The 16,298-nt window shown below is 45.0% G+C and overlaps 1 protein-coding gene across 6 annotated transcripts in view; it reads left to right on the top strand.

Annotated features, from left to right (window-relative positions):
• Mcf2l2 (MCF.2 cell line derived transforming sequence-like 2) overlaps positions 1–16,298 on the top strand; it is a 196,929-nt gene that overhangs the window by 53,301 nt on the left and 127,330 nt on the right. For all 6 annotated transcript variants that reach the window (XM_063261110.1, XM_063261109.1, XM_063261115.1 and 3 more), the window contains 3 exons: positions 2,363–2,453; positions 4,041–4,160; positions 12,437–12,553. In XM_063261110.1, the coding sequence (XP_063117180.1) occupies positions 2,363–2,453; positions 4,041–4,160; positions 12,437–12,553 (328 nt within the window). The remainder of the gene's footprint in view (positions 1–2,362; positions 2,454–4,040; positions 4,161–12,436; positions 12,554–16,298) is intronic.

The raw sequence follows: 16,298 nt of genomic DNA, 5'->3' as shown, positions 1-16,298 counted from the left end.
CAGATTTGGTCATGGTGTGGGGTTAGTTTTCAGGTTCCCTGGTGCCCTTGTCTGCTCTCAGGAGAGGCATCTGCCTGTCACCCTAGAGGAAAGCAAAGGCCCACTCCAGAAGTGATTTACTCCCCGAGGTCTTAACTCTCTTTGGATTTTGTTCATTTATTGTTTGTCTCAGGGTTCTATCATACTTAAGGGAAGACATAAATTTTTAATATAACCAGCATTGTTTTTGGTAGGAATACAAGCCTCCCTAAACCAGAGCTAAAGTACAGTCCCCAGTGTTGATCCTTTGCATGGTGATTAATTGTCCTTTTCCTAAAGGGTCCCAGAAGTGGAATGCAGGGCCGCCCCCTTGCCGGGTGGGCACTGTGCTGTTGAGCTGCATCCCCAGCTTGCGACTTTTCTGAGCCTGGGAACTCTGTTAGTATTTCTTGAAAAATCTGTCTGCGGATTAATTAATTCTCTCCACTCTCGCTGTCACGGTTTCTTTTGGAAAGTAAGTGACTTTTTAGCACTGTTCTTTTGAAGACCATGTGTCTTTTTTGCCCTGTTTGTCTTGAGATTTTTCTCCTTCACTCTCGTTTTCAGCAGTTTGGTTCTGATATGACTTCCTTTGCCCCGTCTTCCTTTGCTTTATCTCGTGTGAATCTGTGGGTTGATGATGTCATTATCAGGTTTGGAAAATTCATGACCATTTTTGAAAGCTTTGTTTCTGCTCTCCATTCTTCCTCCTCTCCTGCTGAGACTTGTTCGCACACCATACCTCTCTTCCGTTCTGTTCTTTCCATTTCCCCATCTCTGTGTGATTCGCTCGAATAGTTTCAGTTCTGACTGGTTTTCATTTTCACCTACCCTGTTAAGCTGCTATTTTACAAACCCAGTGAGCTCTTCATTTAAGGCATCAGTATTCTGTCCTCTTACAAGGCTCATCTCTCCTTTAGGATAGTTTCTAGTTCTGGAAATAATTTATTTTTTAGCTGTTTGGCCTGCATTTTCTCATTTTCTTCAACATACTGATCATAGTTTCAAAGGTTTGTCTGCCAACAACAGAAGCATCTCTAAGTCTGAATTTATTGATGGTTTTCTCTCTGGATTATTGGTCACTTTTTCTTGCTTCCTTGCATTGGTTGATACGGATCTGTAATAATGAGCTGACACATTAATGATTAGTTCATATTTTCTTTCATATTTCGCATAGATCTTCTGCCACATTTACTTGCAGACACTGTGGAGTGTAGAGTACACATTTCCCCCAGTATTAGCTATTCAAGGCCTACTAACAACTACGTTTTGTGTACTGTGTCTCTTTTAATCTTGTAAAAAAAATAGTAATAGCACTTAAATAGTATTATGTCCACACATACATGCAAACACACACACCTATTTAATCCTCACATCAACCGTATTTAATTTTTAAAATTGTTATTGATGCATGTTTGTAATACACGAGAATTACACTCATTGTGGTATTTTATTATTTCTGCTTTACAAACACAGTCTGAGAAAGTGTAGCGGTTAAGTAGCTCCCTTCATCAAAGGGAAAACGAAAACCACACTACGTATAAATGGTAGAATTCAGAACTCAGCTCTAGTCAGGCTGGTTTCAGAATTGGAGCTTTTAACCACTTCCCTGTTGGTGATAGTACTCTAATTTTACAGAGGAGGAAATGCATTTGAGAAACGTTAGGCAGCCTTTGCAATGACCCGTTGCCCGGATGTAGCAGCACTAGGGCGTGAGCTAGCCCCCAAAGCCCTTGTTCTAGATCACACCTGTACCCAAAGGAGACAAGGACAGTAGTTTCACTTTTAGGGCTTTAGTCTCAAAAGATTTCGCGAGACTGGGGTCTTTCGTGGGGTCTGGTCCTGCTGGAGACGGTGTCTTCTCTCACACAACCCCTCTTGGTGCCTCCGGACAAGGGTGCATCCCTGCTGGCCTAGGTTATTTCCGAATCTTTCTGGGACTGACTCCTACGGGAGGAAGTTGAAAGCACTGTGAATGCTCACATGGGGAGTAGAAAGAGGTCCCCAAGTATCCCCCTGCCTACCCTGGGAACACCAAATGCTCCCCAGCCTGCACAGGCACCAGTGCGTGTGTCCTGTGGGGTTTCATGCATTTTTCAGCCAGAAACAGAGTCCCAGAGAGGGTCTGGGGGACAAAGTACTGTTCTGTCGAGGCTGTCAGCCCAGGGTAGACAGAGGGGCTTGGTGCCCGTGTGGGGAAACCTGACCAGTCCTGGGCCTGTGCCAGCAGGGCGTCACACAGAAGCCTGGAGTGGGCAGGAGGCAGAGGACTCTGTCTGTGGTCAGAGCCAGGCCAAACCCAGGGACCTCACCTGACCTCTGACAGTGACTCCCTTTTTTGCAGTGTGGAGGCTGCCAGCATCGGATTTGTTATTGTCATCGACAGACGGAGGGACAAGTGGAGCTCCATAAAGGCATCCTTGATGCGAATAGCTGTGAGTATTTTGTGCTACAGTGACTGAAGTCATTTGAATGGTCCGCCCAACTTTTTCTTATCAAAGTTCTGGAGAGAAAGCAAATACCTTATGTCAGCTTTTGAGGAGGTCTCGGTGGCAGGTGCTGAACTGTCACATTCATGGCCCCACTGCCACCTGAGGACATCCTGCAGACAACCCCTGAGCAGGCCAGGGGCTCCCTGCACCTCTACCCTGCTAGCTTCTTGGAGCACAGGACAGGGCAGGGAGGGAGGGACAGCAAGTCAGGGTACAGGAGTAACCCACAGCCTTCTAGGAGTTGGTGCACACATACGTCAGCCTCTGCACCCTCACTGGGGCAGTGCTGAGGTGTCAGCCACAAAATCTCAGGGGGCCCCGGCCCTTGTGCCTGCAGCAGTCACCCCTCACTTGTAATATCCTGGCTCTCTCTGGTTTGCTGTCTGTCCACCTCTCCACTGTCTCTGTCAGGCTCCTTGGAATCTTCTCCCCAGAAAACCACTCACTCCCAAGTCCTCATCTGCCAGCCTGATTTAACACAGTCCTTATTTCACCATTCAAACAACTTTTTCCCGTATTAGAAAGACGAAAGTAGTCTCAGATGAAACACCACCTAAGTAGGTTTGTCGGAAGGATGCTTGTGCTCGGCATTAAATTGCCCCCCTCCGATGGGCTTCCTTTTCCTTGTTAGTCCGCTCTTGATCCTGTTTGTTGCCTTTCCGTGAATAGATCTGCTCTTCCTCTGTTGGGACCTCAGGCCTGGGAGCTCAGCGAGACAAGGACACCACAGACAGGGATGGGGAACCATGTCCTTACCTCGGCGCAGGCTAAAGAGGGCAGCAGAGGCAGGGTGGGAATGAGGTGCAAGAGCTAGGACGGGGTGGGGCCTCATGAGCCCCACTGTGCCCTCTACAGAAGCAGCTTGCGGACGTGCACCCCACAGCTGCTCTCGGACCGTGTCAGAGCTCAGGCAGGTGCACGGCGTGCCTCGGCTGACGTCCTGTGTCCCCACGCGACCAAACTCATGGCTCTCCCTTTAGGAGCCCGTGTTTTGAAGATGGGAAGGGACACTCCTTTCTCTGACTGCGTGGATTTTGTCCCTTTAGTTTAGTTTGGGGTACGGGACTTTGAGATAACCATACCCGACTTGTAGCTGCAGGTACGGTAGTCGGCAAGGTCAGGCCGGCCTGGACTGTGCAGTGAGCCTCTGTGTCAAAAAATGGAAAGGAAGGGAGGAAAGGGAAAAGAGAAGAAAGAGAGAAAGAGATGAAAGAAAGAGAAAGAAAAAGAGGGAGAAAAAAGGAAAGAAGTAAAGAAAAAGAAAAGAGAGGGATAAAGAAAAAAGGAAAGAAAGAAAAAAGAAGGAAACAAGAAGAAAGGGAGGAGTTTGCTTGTTGACTTGGTTTTTAAGGAGGGGTTTGAGCTGCCTGAACTGTGAGGTCTCCTTCTGCTCTGAAATTCTGTGAAATCTGTTCTAAGTCTTTGGCATGAATGGGACCGCCTTCACTTTTTCTCTTGTGATTTTGGGCCAGAGGAGAACAAAGCAGACCTCGGTCCTGGATGCCACAGTTTCTCTCTCCCCGCCTGCAGGTGGCATTTCCGGGAAACCTGCAGCTCATCTTCATCCTCCGCCCGGCTCGCTTCCTCCAGAGGACTTTCACGGACCTGGGCATCAAGTACTATCGGGATGAATTCAGAATGAAGGTGCCGGTGAGTGCGGTCCTGTGCCCATTTCCACCAGAGAAAGGTCCAATGTGCAGGTGAAAGAAAACATGAGCATGACCTCAAAAAAACACCTGCAGGGCAGGGCCAGGGATGGAGCTCAGTGGCAAGCATGGCAAGCATGGCAAGCATGAGGTCCTGAGTTTGATTCCCCATATCCGCGCCTTGCCCCAAAATACTGTAGGGCAAAAACTCAGTAGTGAGCTGTTAATAAGACAAAAACAAAATAAAACTAAAACATTCAAAATTTTACCTGTCATTTTGACAAGCAGAGATGAGCAAATCACCACGCTCAAACTTAGCTGGTGAGAATGGAGTTGGTAATGACCAATCTGGAAGACTAATGGCCCAATTCACAGCACGCTGGCGTGTGCGTGCCCTGACCTGGTCGTGGAAGTTGGTCCTCAGAAAGTCTTACAGCTGGGCGCAAACAGTGAGATTCACTACCACGCTGTTTGCGATAGCAGAAGACTGGGGGGAATTTGATGCTGGACAGTTGGTCCATTAGGTCAATCGGTGCCATTCCATGTGGCCACTGAAAGGGGTAAGAGATGGTACAGCCACGTCAGAAATGATCGGCAGTGCCTGATAAAGTAAACCTGCGCTTAAGCTGTGATTCAGCCAAGGAATTAAACCGTGTCTGCACACACACACACACACACACACACACACACACACACACACCCCAACAGGTAAGTAGGAAAAGGAACTGTCATTTATATAACAGAATAACATGAAGCAATGAAAAGCAACAGAGTACTGATACCTGCAAAGATGTGGATGTGTCTCAGAAATATTCTCTTAATAGGGAGAAGCTAGACACTAAAAATTATACTGAGCCAGGCATGGTGCCACATACTGTGTCCCAACATTTGGGAGGCTGAGGCAGGAGGATCACTGTAAGTTTGAGGCCAGCCTGAGCTACATAGTGAGTTCAAAACCAGCCGGTCTACATAGGGAGATCCTGCCTCAAAAAAAAAAAAAAATTAAAGCATATACCTTTATGGCTTCTTATATACAGAAAGGTCAAGGATAGGCAAAACTATGTAGTGGTAATAAAAAAATCAAACGGTAGTTTCTGTTAGGAGCAAAGGGTGATGGGGGCCAAGTGGAAGGAGGAAGAGGGGACCTCCGGGAGGAAATGACCCTCTATCAACTGAATGCTGCTGCACTGTGTATGCATTTAGCAGAACTACCCACACTGTACTCTTAAAAGCCATGCGTTTTAGCAATGTAGATTAGATCTCAACTAAATATGAAAAATAGAAAAAAAATAGATAATTCTAAAGTGATATAACTAGGGTGTAGCTCAGTGGTAGAGCATTTGCCCAGTGTATGTGAAGGCTGGGTTTGACACAGCAGTGTCCATATATATATATATATATATATATATGTTTTATATGTTTTATTATATATAGTATTTCTGTATATATTTATGTAATATAAACATATATTTGTATATATTTTATGTATATATATATATATATATATATATATAAATAATTAGGGCCTGTGCACTGAGGTACATGGCAGCCCTTTTTTATTTTTATTTTGACACAGAGTCTCTGTAAGTGGCTAAATCTCCCAGTTAGGTTCAGCACTGTGATCCCCCTGCCTCAGCCTGCTATGCCATGCACCCCCAGTCCCCACACAATCACATTTCAGTTCATGAACTTAATTTGTTCTGGGGAAGATGGCCTAGGTCATGCTCCTCACCCAACACGGAGTTCGCAAACAGAAGCAAAATTTTGCCAAATCGGGTTGTTACTGTAGTTGGGCTTTTAAATATTTACTTGAAATAATTTGAAATTCCGAGAAAAGTAGCCAGAATGAAAATAGCAGAAGAATATCACAAGTCCTTTATGCAAACCCACTCACTTCTCATTAGCATTTAGCCCCTCCCTGGCTTATCTCGTTTGTAGTGTCCGTCTGTGTATGTATGCACATGCACGTAAATATTAGTATCATAAAAGATAAAGAAAGGCTGTGGAAATGTTCCAGGTGAAAGGAGAGGAAAGAGCACGTGATGTCTTTTATGGCATTAAACTATTTGACTAATGTAGTCCCCTAGAAAAAAAAACCATGCCTCTCTTGGGGCTCACGTCACTTCTCCGGTGGTTTGATCGGGTTACACAATCCCAGCCGTGGTTTGCTTCCCTGTCAGGGGATCACTGGGAGCCCACTGCACTCACCTGCCCTCCTTGGTGGTTAACTCTGACTCCCTCCCTTCTTACAAAGGTTTGGCTCAGTTTCCTAGTTGTATTGTTTGGCTCACAGCTACTGCAGCAGTGGATTTCTGGAGAAACAGCTTGAGATGGTGCAAGCATTCTGCTCCTAAATAACAAACAAACAAAACACAAAAATCCCTCTCTTTGCTATGCACTGATGATTCTTGCCTGCAGTGGTCTTTATTATATGGATGACAAAAGACTCATCTCCAGCCTCAGTGCTCCCTCAATATCACTAATCAGCAGCTACGTTCCACTGTAAGACAGCACGTAGACTGTCATAGATTTTCATTTTCTCAATGCCTTATAATTTGCTATTGTCCCTGATTATTTTGGTGCATCAGCTGTCCCAGAGCTGGACACTGGGGGCCTTCAAGCCAGCCTTTGTGTCTGTGCCATTTCTAGGTACTTCCTTGCTTTCTGTCCTAACCTGATGACCTAAAACCGCTTTGTCCACACACCCTGATTCAGCTTGTACTTAGCCATTTAGCTCAGCACCTCTGGCTCCTCTTGGTGTTCCGTAGTCTAACAGCCCATGATCTAGCTGCAGAATGTTCTCTCCCACCTGCGTGTCTTTGCTTTTAGGTCCTTACAGCAGTAGAAGCTGTAAACGTATGCACATATTTATAATGATGTATGCACATTATGTGTGTATATACATGTGTGTGCGTACATATATACACACTTGAGTACACACGTCAGTTTACACCTGATACCTTAAGTTTCAGCCCATGTAAGATATATTTTTAAGGGGAGAGAAAAGCAAGGGGAGAATGGTGTATCCAGTGTATACCAATTTGGGTAAAGTAAGAAGGGCATGGTTATCTGCCTACAGATCACCTCAGGAGAGATGCAGGATATACAAGAAAATGTTGAGTGGTTGCCTCCTTCAGGTGAGGAGGCCTTCAGATAAGAAGGGGGAGAATTTTTTTTTTTATTTAGGGAGACTTTTTCTGTTTCAGTTCATTACTATCTATGCATGGTATCTGTTCAAAACAAACAAAAACCAACTTTAATTAAATGTCAGGAAAGAGAGACCATTTCAGTCAAGGGATTTTCCTCCCTTTTCTCTTTCTCCTTTTTAACCCTCCTGTCTCTCTTTCGGTTCCTTTTACACATGCAGTCAAATGTCTAAAAGTACTTTTTCCTTATATGTTGGGTACTTACAAACTCAAAATGAATTTCCCATTCTATTTTAATTACTCGCTTTAAAACCCTTGACAGAGGGCATGAGGGAAATACAAGCTGTGGATTCCGACTCAGTTTTCTTGACTTGAGTCATGATTGATGTTTGGAAATACAAGAGGATGTGGAAGGGGCAGGCAAATGGCAGGACCTCACGCAGGCTCTCCTGCTTTGGAAGAGAAGACTCGTTCCTTGCCTCTCAAATGGTTTGGAGTCGGAACTGAGCCTGTGGCTGAGTGTCACATGTGTTTCTCTGGTCGTGTGTGGAGCAAGCCTTTCTGGGGGATCAGTCTGTACAGATACATACATGACTTATACCCTGCTTTTCACATGCCCCACCTGCACTGAGGAGGGACAGGATATCTACTTTAGCTGCATCTGTCTCTGGTAGTATATGTTCATTCTATATCCATCTACTTCTAATTTTAAAATTAAAATCAATTTTTATTATTGATTAATTGATTGGTCTTTTGCGACAAGGTCTCACTGTGTAGTTCAGGCTGGCCTTGAACTCATAGTGATCCTCCTGCCTCAGCCTCCTAAGTGCTAGGAATACAGGCATGCACCACCACACCCAACTACAATCAATCTTTAAAAACTCTTTTGGCCACCCAAACCCTGGGCACATGTCAGAGGGTGTTCCTCAAATCAAGCGCACCCCAAAGCTATTTCTTTCTCCTGCACATGATTGCTGTCTCCTGGTAGCTCTAGTGGTCTGTGGAACTGATTCTGAGGTTACCAAGTTGGAATCAAATCTCAAAATACATCTTATCTTTTAAATGACAGTTCCAGCTTTTAGTTTGTCTTCCTGTTTTATAAAACACGATTGTGATCACAGCATTTTGTGGCCCTCTTGGCTGGCTGGTATAACATTTCCCTGCAGACATAACAATTCTACCTCCGTCAGTAGGGGTGGGTTCATCATGCGTTGCTGGCGTAAGAGTCAGGTGGGCCATGGATGCAGCGTAGCTTCCTGTGTCTTTCCTCAGGGGACGAAGCATCTGATAGACAGCTAAGCGTGGCCCAGTGGCTGGTGCTGGCCAGGCCCGTTGCCATTCACATGAAGTCGCCGAGGCAGAGCTGCAGAATTCCTAGAGAGAGTGTGGGTGTGAGCACTGGTCCCCTAAAAATACCAGTTCATGACAGAAAGCAGGATCAGTTGATCTGTAACTAAGAGAGCATCTATCCTGTGCAGGGAGAGCTTTAGGCCAGACAGGAACGGATTAGGAGAAGGAGACAGGAGATCACATGTGTGTGTGGCAGCCGTGTGAGACCCTGGATGGGGGACATGGTGCCGCAGGAGAACTCGGGCCTGGAGAGGCCGTTTCTGCACTTGAGATCTCCAGTGTGAGCTACTAAGGGCGGCAGGTGAACCTGAGAGTTATAGATCATTTACTGAGTATGCCACACGGGTAGCAGAGGAAGCATGGGTTTGGGGCCGGAGGCAGAAGCAGGAGCAGTAGCAGAGCCAGAGCCAGAGCCTTTGATCACTGGGTTTCTGCAGTTTCGGTGAGGCGGGCTGGGAGAAAGGGTTTGGGGTGGCAGGTAGGAACGGTTCCTCTGAGCTCAGGGCGTGGCGTAAGGGTAGTCTTCAGGGAGCTGGGGTCTGTCGGGCTCTGGGAGCCAATCAGAGCAGGGGAGATACTGTCTGTTTGTGTGCTCTTGGGATGGAGAGCAGCTGGGGGCTGGGCTGGGGTGTGTAGGCTGGAGGAGGACAGGCTGGGGCCAGCCAAGCCCCTGGCTCTCCCTTGAAGGTGCTTAGCCATGGCAGGTTGCAGACCCTGACGGGTCACAGAGGCCACTGAGGCCAGAGCACCAGGAATGCAAAAAAAACAAGGAAATGTAGTTTATATAGCTGACCCTGAGACAAAGGATGCCAAACAAATACAGAATCTGTGAAAGCAAAAAAGACTACCTTAAGGCCAGGTTTACATGTGCATACAGTGTTCCTGTGAATTTGACGAGTAGAATTATTTTGGTCTCTTTTTTCTTATATAGAATTTTTAAATCTTTTTTCGAACATTTGATCTTGTGTAGATTCTTTAAAAAGAAACAAAATTATGGTGAAGCTGCTTTGCCTTCTTTTTTTCCACATAAAAAGCATAGTTTCATAAATGCTGGTATACATGCATATCCAGGAAATCACCACCATAATCAACATGATGGACGTGACAACCATCTGGAAGGGCCAGCTGGCAGAGGTGCATAGGACCAGGGCTGGAGAAAAGGGCTTGGAACCTCGGACACTCTTTTCTCCCAGAACCCTAAGAGTTCCTCTCTCCTAGCTCTGCTGGACTTCTTGGTGAGGAGTTTGTATAAGCACTATCTCCATCGTGAGCTCCTTCTAACCCATAATCATTTATGCTTTCAAGTGGCCAGCCCCGTCCCTGGGCTACTAGGGGTCTTATCCTAAGTCGCTCTATGAGGATAAAGCCAAGTATGACCCAACAGGCTCATAATGAAAACGAAAAGACAGTCATCACTCAGGAGACTCCAAAGGCTTTGAGGGGCTCTGTACTGAGAACCTGGGACAAAGACCAAATCTATTTCTGATCATACTACCGGGTCCTTAATTTTATATTTTACATTTATTCATTTATTTTTGACAGGGTCTCACTATGCAGCTCTGGCTGGGCTAGGGCTCACTTTGTAGCCCAGGTTGGTCTCAAACTCACGATTCTCCTGTCTCAGCCTCCTGGGTGCTGGGATTACAGGTGTGTGCCATGACATTGTACTGTAATTAAAAGGCTACAGCCAGTGGGGGCGCGGAAGTTTAGTAAGAGTACAAGGACCCTTCTGTACTATCTTTGCAACTTCTTGTGAATTTACTGTTACTTCAAAATAATAAGTTAAAAATCAGCTGACCTGATCTGTGAGTCTATTTTGGGAAGCTGTTTTGTCCCACTGCCTTGGTCTCGGGCCCTTGCTGTGCTCTTGCTACTTCCTGTAACTCGTGAGTCCTGAAACCAGGTACTGTGAATCACCCAGCTTGTTCTTCTTTTCCAAAATTGCATCTTTTGCATTTGCATATGAATTTTAGAATCGGCTTGACGGTTTCTATAAAAACGTTTGTTGGGATCTTGACTGGGGCTGCTAGAAATCTGTAGGTCATTATTAAAATAGTAAAAGTACTGAGCCTGCTGATGGCTTCTTTTCAAGTTTCACTCTTAGCTTTCACTTTTAGCTTAAATGCCTCCTGGCCTTCCACAGTTGAAGATGGGAAAGCCCAGTCCTAGTGAGTGCAGGGACTCCCTTCCCTCCCCTGTTAAAGCGGGGAAGCCAGGTACATTCTGGCAGCCTTCACCCGTGAGAGTGCTGGCTGGGTGGGGAAGTCACTTCTGTCCAAAACAAAGTCATACATAGGTATACCTTTATAGATGCCCGGTGTTGCCATAGCAATGCAAAAGACATTAATGACTTCTTGTTACCTGTCCTATAATTTCTAGTTTTATTTTATTATATTTATTTAATTTGTTTTGGTACCAGGAATCAAACTCAAACTCACAACCTCATGCTTGCCTGGCAGGCTCTGTGCTGCTAAGCTATGTCCCTAGCAGTTTCTAATTTTTAAAGACTAAAAGCCTTTTTCAAAGGTCCCATCAGGTAATTTAAAACATTTAGGGGGGAAACATACATATATTTGGGATTCTTTTTTTCTTACTTACATTGGAAACATAATTCTTGAAACATGAAAAAAAATATTCAAACCATTTTCAGAAGTGAAGGAAGAAGTTGTAGGCCCCGACAGGCTAACAAAGGAATAGACAGCAATCGAATTCCACTAAGCATAGGTCACTGAAGGCATGGTCTATCACTTATGATTTTATTTCCCAGTACCTGGTATTTATTCAGATAGTTTAATAGCTATTCAATGAGTAAGTAATTTTTTCTGTGATTGTGTTTCACCTATAGCCCTTGGCTCTGATTTATCTTGTTCATTCCAGGGCAGATTTATCACTTGACTAATACTATATACCAGTGATGGCAAACCTTCTAGAGCTTTCAATGACACAAACAACCTCCTAGGGCACACATGCCATAGGTTCACCACCATTGCCATTTACTAATGATAGAAAGCCCACATTCTTTTGTGCTTGGCCAAGAATCAATTTTTATAATAATCAATGAGGAATAAAAAATGTATAAAGTTGTTAGTTAAAAGCTTTGGTGGGATGTGTTTCAGAGCTAGGAGTGAAGAGTCCTTGTCTCTGGTTAGGACAAGACCAGAGGATACTGGTCCCTGGGTCAGAGAGCGTGTGTCAGGCCCAGGTCAGCCCTGTGAGGCCCAGTTGGAGATGTCAGCTTCCTCTAGATGTGTGGGAATCATTCATCAGCAAACTGTTAGTTTATGAAAAGCCCCTTGCTAATATGTCCCTTTCTCCTCCAAGATCAATTAGGGCTGTAACTCTCCAGTGACTTTTCAATAACTGCTCTGTGGGCTCCTGTATTCTAATTTTATTTTAATATTCACCAAACCATACTTGATTGGAATTCTCCCAGTCCAGACTTCTAGGCTTCAGCACAGCCCTTGAGTCTGGTGATTAAAAAGTATGCCTTAGCTTGGGAACTTCAAATAAAGAGTTACTTCCTACAAGACCTGTCTTCTCAGTAGCCTGATACTGAACGTCCTGATCGAACTCACCATTTTGTCACAGGCTGTATGACATTTTGGTATTCGTTGTCCAGAAGGGAAAGACAAAAAGGGACACTGAAATAGTCCCCCACCATACAGCGCCTGTCTTTGTTTACAAATGTCTGACAAGGCCAAGCAGAAGTATTATTTAATAACAGAACTAGAATTGATATTTCATGGTCTATGAAGAATATATTTGATTTTATTTTCCCTGACAGATCATCATGTTGAACTCTGTTTCCGATCTTCATGGCTACATTGACAAAAGCCAGCTGACTCAGGAGCTGGGGGGGACTTTGGAATATCGCCACAGCCAGTGGCTGAATCATCGCACCGTGAGTACTAGCTGGTGTGTTCAGAAGCCAGGGGAAGCTGAAGGCCACAGCTGTGAGGTCACTGCCCAGGGCTGCCTACTGCCAGGAAAACTGGAATTTCTCAGCCAGGGTGTGGGGAAGATGGACGGTGTAAGGGAAAAGGCTGAGGTTTGCTCGAGAACTGCCAGGCTTCCTGCAACTTCTGACTTGGGGGTTTTGAGAGTCTTGACTTAGGGTGCCGGGAGGAGTTTTCAAAAATACCGTAACACCAGAAATATACCTCAGGGAAATTACTTGATCTGGGATGGGTTAATTCATAAAACTCCCAGATGATTCCTGTGGACAGTGGGCAGGAAGGCAGTTAGCTGCATTCAGATGGCGTGCCCTTTCCTCACGGTCAGGCTGAGTGAGTTTCTAAGCCCCTGGTTCCGCCTGTGTTAAAATGAGACTGAAGCTCTGGTCTCTGCTGGGAGTCGTGTTGACCCCCGGAAGACATTTAACTATGTCATTAGGTAATTTTTGTAGTCATAACTTGACCAGAGGTAGTTTTAGGCTCCAGTGGGTGGGGGCCAAAGACCCTTGCACAACTGGGCTGCAGAACAGAAAATTATCCAGCCCAAAATGAGGGTAGCACCTATGCTGGGAAACCCTGAACTAACAAAAGGTACCTGAACATACAATGACGTGGACAGAGACACAGAGCTTGGTATGCAAAGTATGGTTAAAAAATACAGTGAATGCTGAAAGTGTTTTTAGATTTATGACAGTAAAAGACTCATTGCCATTCACCACCCTCAAGGCCCTGGCTCTCCCTGAAGATACCTGTATCCCATCACACTTGCCACTTTCCTAAGCAGCTAAGTTCTCTTTTGTGAGTGTCTTTAGTTGCACGGTCCTGGCTGCCTTCATGCCCTGAGTCAGGTCAAAGCGCTTTCCCTTCATGGTCATTTTGATGCTGGGAATGAGCCAGAAGTCGCATGGTGCCAGAGGCAGAGAAAGAGGTGGGGAAGACCCACCATTATGTTTTTAGCTGCCAGACACTGACATAAACGTTGGATCAGTGAGAGACAATCAAACAACATGTTGAGTTCTTAAATAAAAATTCCTTACAGTAAAAACATGTTGCAATGAAATCCCCTCAGAATACTTCCCTTTGACTCAAAAACTCCATTGTTTTTGCTCCATTGTTCTTGGCAATGTGTCTTTTACTGTAGTTTTTTTTTTAATTGAATATTTTTGGCTCATTCCTTATATGGCATTTTACTTTTTGCTATTTATTTGTACTAGTGGTTGTTATGCTAATCTAGATGTTTCAGTAGTACTGAAGGAAAAATGAAAATAAAACTCACTGCTGTGGTTGACTATTAGTGTGCCCGCTCCGCCCCGCCACACTGACCCTAAGTTAAACATGCCAGGATCCAGTGTGATAGTATTCAAAAGTAGGGCTTCAGGGTGACTAAGTCACGAGAACTCTCCTGCCTCAGCCTCCCAAGTGCTTGGATTAGAGGTGTGCACCACTGCACTTAGGCTTGGGAATGCTCCATTCTTTAAGTAAGTCTCATCGTGAGAGACTCAGAAGGCAGCTCATGTATCAATGTCATCAATGAGTGAGTGGATGGGCGCACCTTCCCAGGCTGGATTTGATTAGGCCACGTACAACCTGACGTGCCTCCAGGCTTTGTTTTTCACTTTCTAGGCATTTCGAGCATTAAAGAATCCAGAAGAATTTACTGTCCTGCCACTCTTGCTGGGCTGGCTTTCCCCTCCACCCTGATTTCTCTACTTGTTACTCATGCTGTTTGTTTTTCAAACTACCTCAAATCTTTTTTGAGCCAAGACAACTTGCAGCAAATTAATTTTAAGGATATGTGTGCCTTGACATCAAAGATCCAAATAGGAATTCAGAGAGTTAGAGCAGGATCGGGTCGTGGAGACTGGTTGTGTAGCAGTAGCCTGAAGACATGTGTGTACTTCCAGCCCTGCTAGACCTAGTTTGTAGCCTGGTTTATGGTTTCAGGTTGTGGATGTGTTAAAAAAAAAACTCACTAAAATATAACTAGTACTGAAAGACTGGCAGTGTTCTTTACATGACTCTTACATGTTTTATGCATACTTTTATCCACACATATACCTGGGAATAATTAGAGTAGAAACACATATAAAGAGCAGGATTTAGTTCAGGGGCACGCGCCCCGCCAGGCAAGAAGGAGGTTGCGAGTTTGATTCCTGGTACCATAAAAAACCCATATAATATTGCTTTATATCTTATGATTTAAAGATATAGATCCTTTTTCTGTGTGTCTGTGTGACTGTGCTTTCCAGATGTCACAACTATGAATGAGAGGCTCAGAGAAAATTAGACCTCAAAGGCTCTAAAGAGTGTTTACTTGAATCACTTTGTTTTATAGATAAGGCAATTGACCTGCAGAGTAAAAAGGAGACTTATCCAAGGTCAGATGGCCAGCCATGCCCTTTTTAATTCTCCCATCAGGATGACGTCCTCTGTGCCATTTCCAAAGACATCATTCATGGGGTAACATGGAATCAAATTAAGTTGTTCACAGGTAGCCCTCACGGAACACTTTGGCTCTCTTCTGTTTTCAAAATGACATTTTCAGGCCTCTCCACTGACACTCCCGGCCACTGTTACTATCACACCTGTAAGGCACCCCACTGTCCCCAGGATCCCTTCATATCTGCTGTCCGGTTTGGATCCTCAAAGAGCCCTCACTCCACTGTGAATGTAGCTCGGGAAGATCACTAACCCTAGCATATGCCTGAGGCCCCGAGGTCAATTCCTAGCACTGAAAAAAAAACCAGACCCTGAAGAACAGAAACTATGACCCCTGTTTTCCAAATGAGGATTCTTGGACTCAACGGCTTTGCCAGACTTAACAAGATCACACAGTTAGCAAGGATCAGTAGCTGGATTATAATTCACATCTTCAGCTCTGAGGGCCCAGATCTTCCGTGGATCTGGTTTTCAATCCAATTTTGCCAAATACAGTTTTGCTTACCAAGAACTGGCAAAATGCAGAACTTATGCGTGCAGCCCAGGAACCAAACCACCTGGCTTCCATCCCACTTGTGCCATTTATTTTTTTATATGGCTTCAAGGAATGCCCTCATTCCCTTGGCATACCCAGGTTCCTTCACCAACAGAATCTGGGTTGATGATAGCACCTAGCTAAGCTGCATGAGGAGGGGAAATACACCCTAACTTTACGTGTCCTTATTATTCCCTTGGTAAGTGGGGTGTTTTCTGTTGTTCATCATGGATCATTAGTAATGTAATTATAAATGCATCACATACAGATGTTAGCTTATGTGTGACCATAAGCTTGTGGATGTATTCGAAAGGCTTCCATAGAAGTATCTGGCTGGCTTTCCGAACAGAAGTACTGTCACGTTGCAGGTTGTGGCTCCAAGTGCCTGTGTTGATAGGGAGATTCCCCTCTGCCAATGCTTCAAGCTCACCAGGGGCTGAAGCCAAGAGGACTTTGTGATAGCAGGAGGTGGGCAGTGTTCTCGAAGCTTCCTCACGACAGCTCCCGCTATGACCTCAGACATAGTTATTGCCTCTTGGTTAGATCCAGTGGGTTTGGGTTTTCGGAAATATTCTCTGATACTGTGGAAAAAGAGGTCATTTCTTCCCCCAGGAAAGTTCAGCAGGTCTCTTTGCTTTTTCCGTGCCCACTTTGGACAGCTTTTTGAGGGCCCCTTAAGCTGTGTGAAAGGCACAGTGTCATGCCCCGGGGTGCAGAGA

Source organism: Cavia porcellus, unplaced genomic scaffold (assembly GCF_034190915.1).
Source record: "Cavia porcellus strain 051 isolate PalLab524CR breed Dunkin Hartley unplaced genomic scaffold, mCavPor4.1 scaffold_14, whole genome shotgun sequence".
Lineage (NCBI taxonomy): Eukaryota > Metazoa > Chordata > Mammalia > Rodentia > Caviidae > Cavia > Cavia porcellus.
This window is presented reverse-complemented; position numbering and strand designations above follow the sequence as displayed.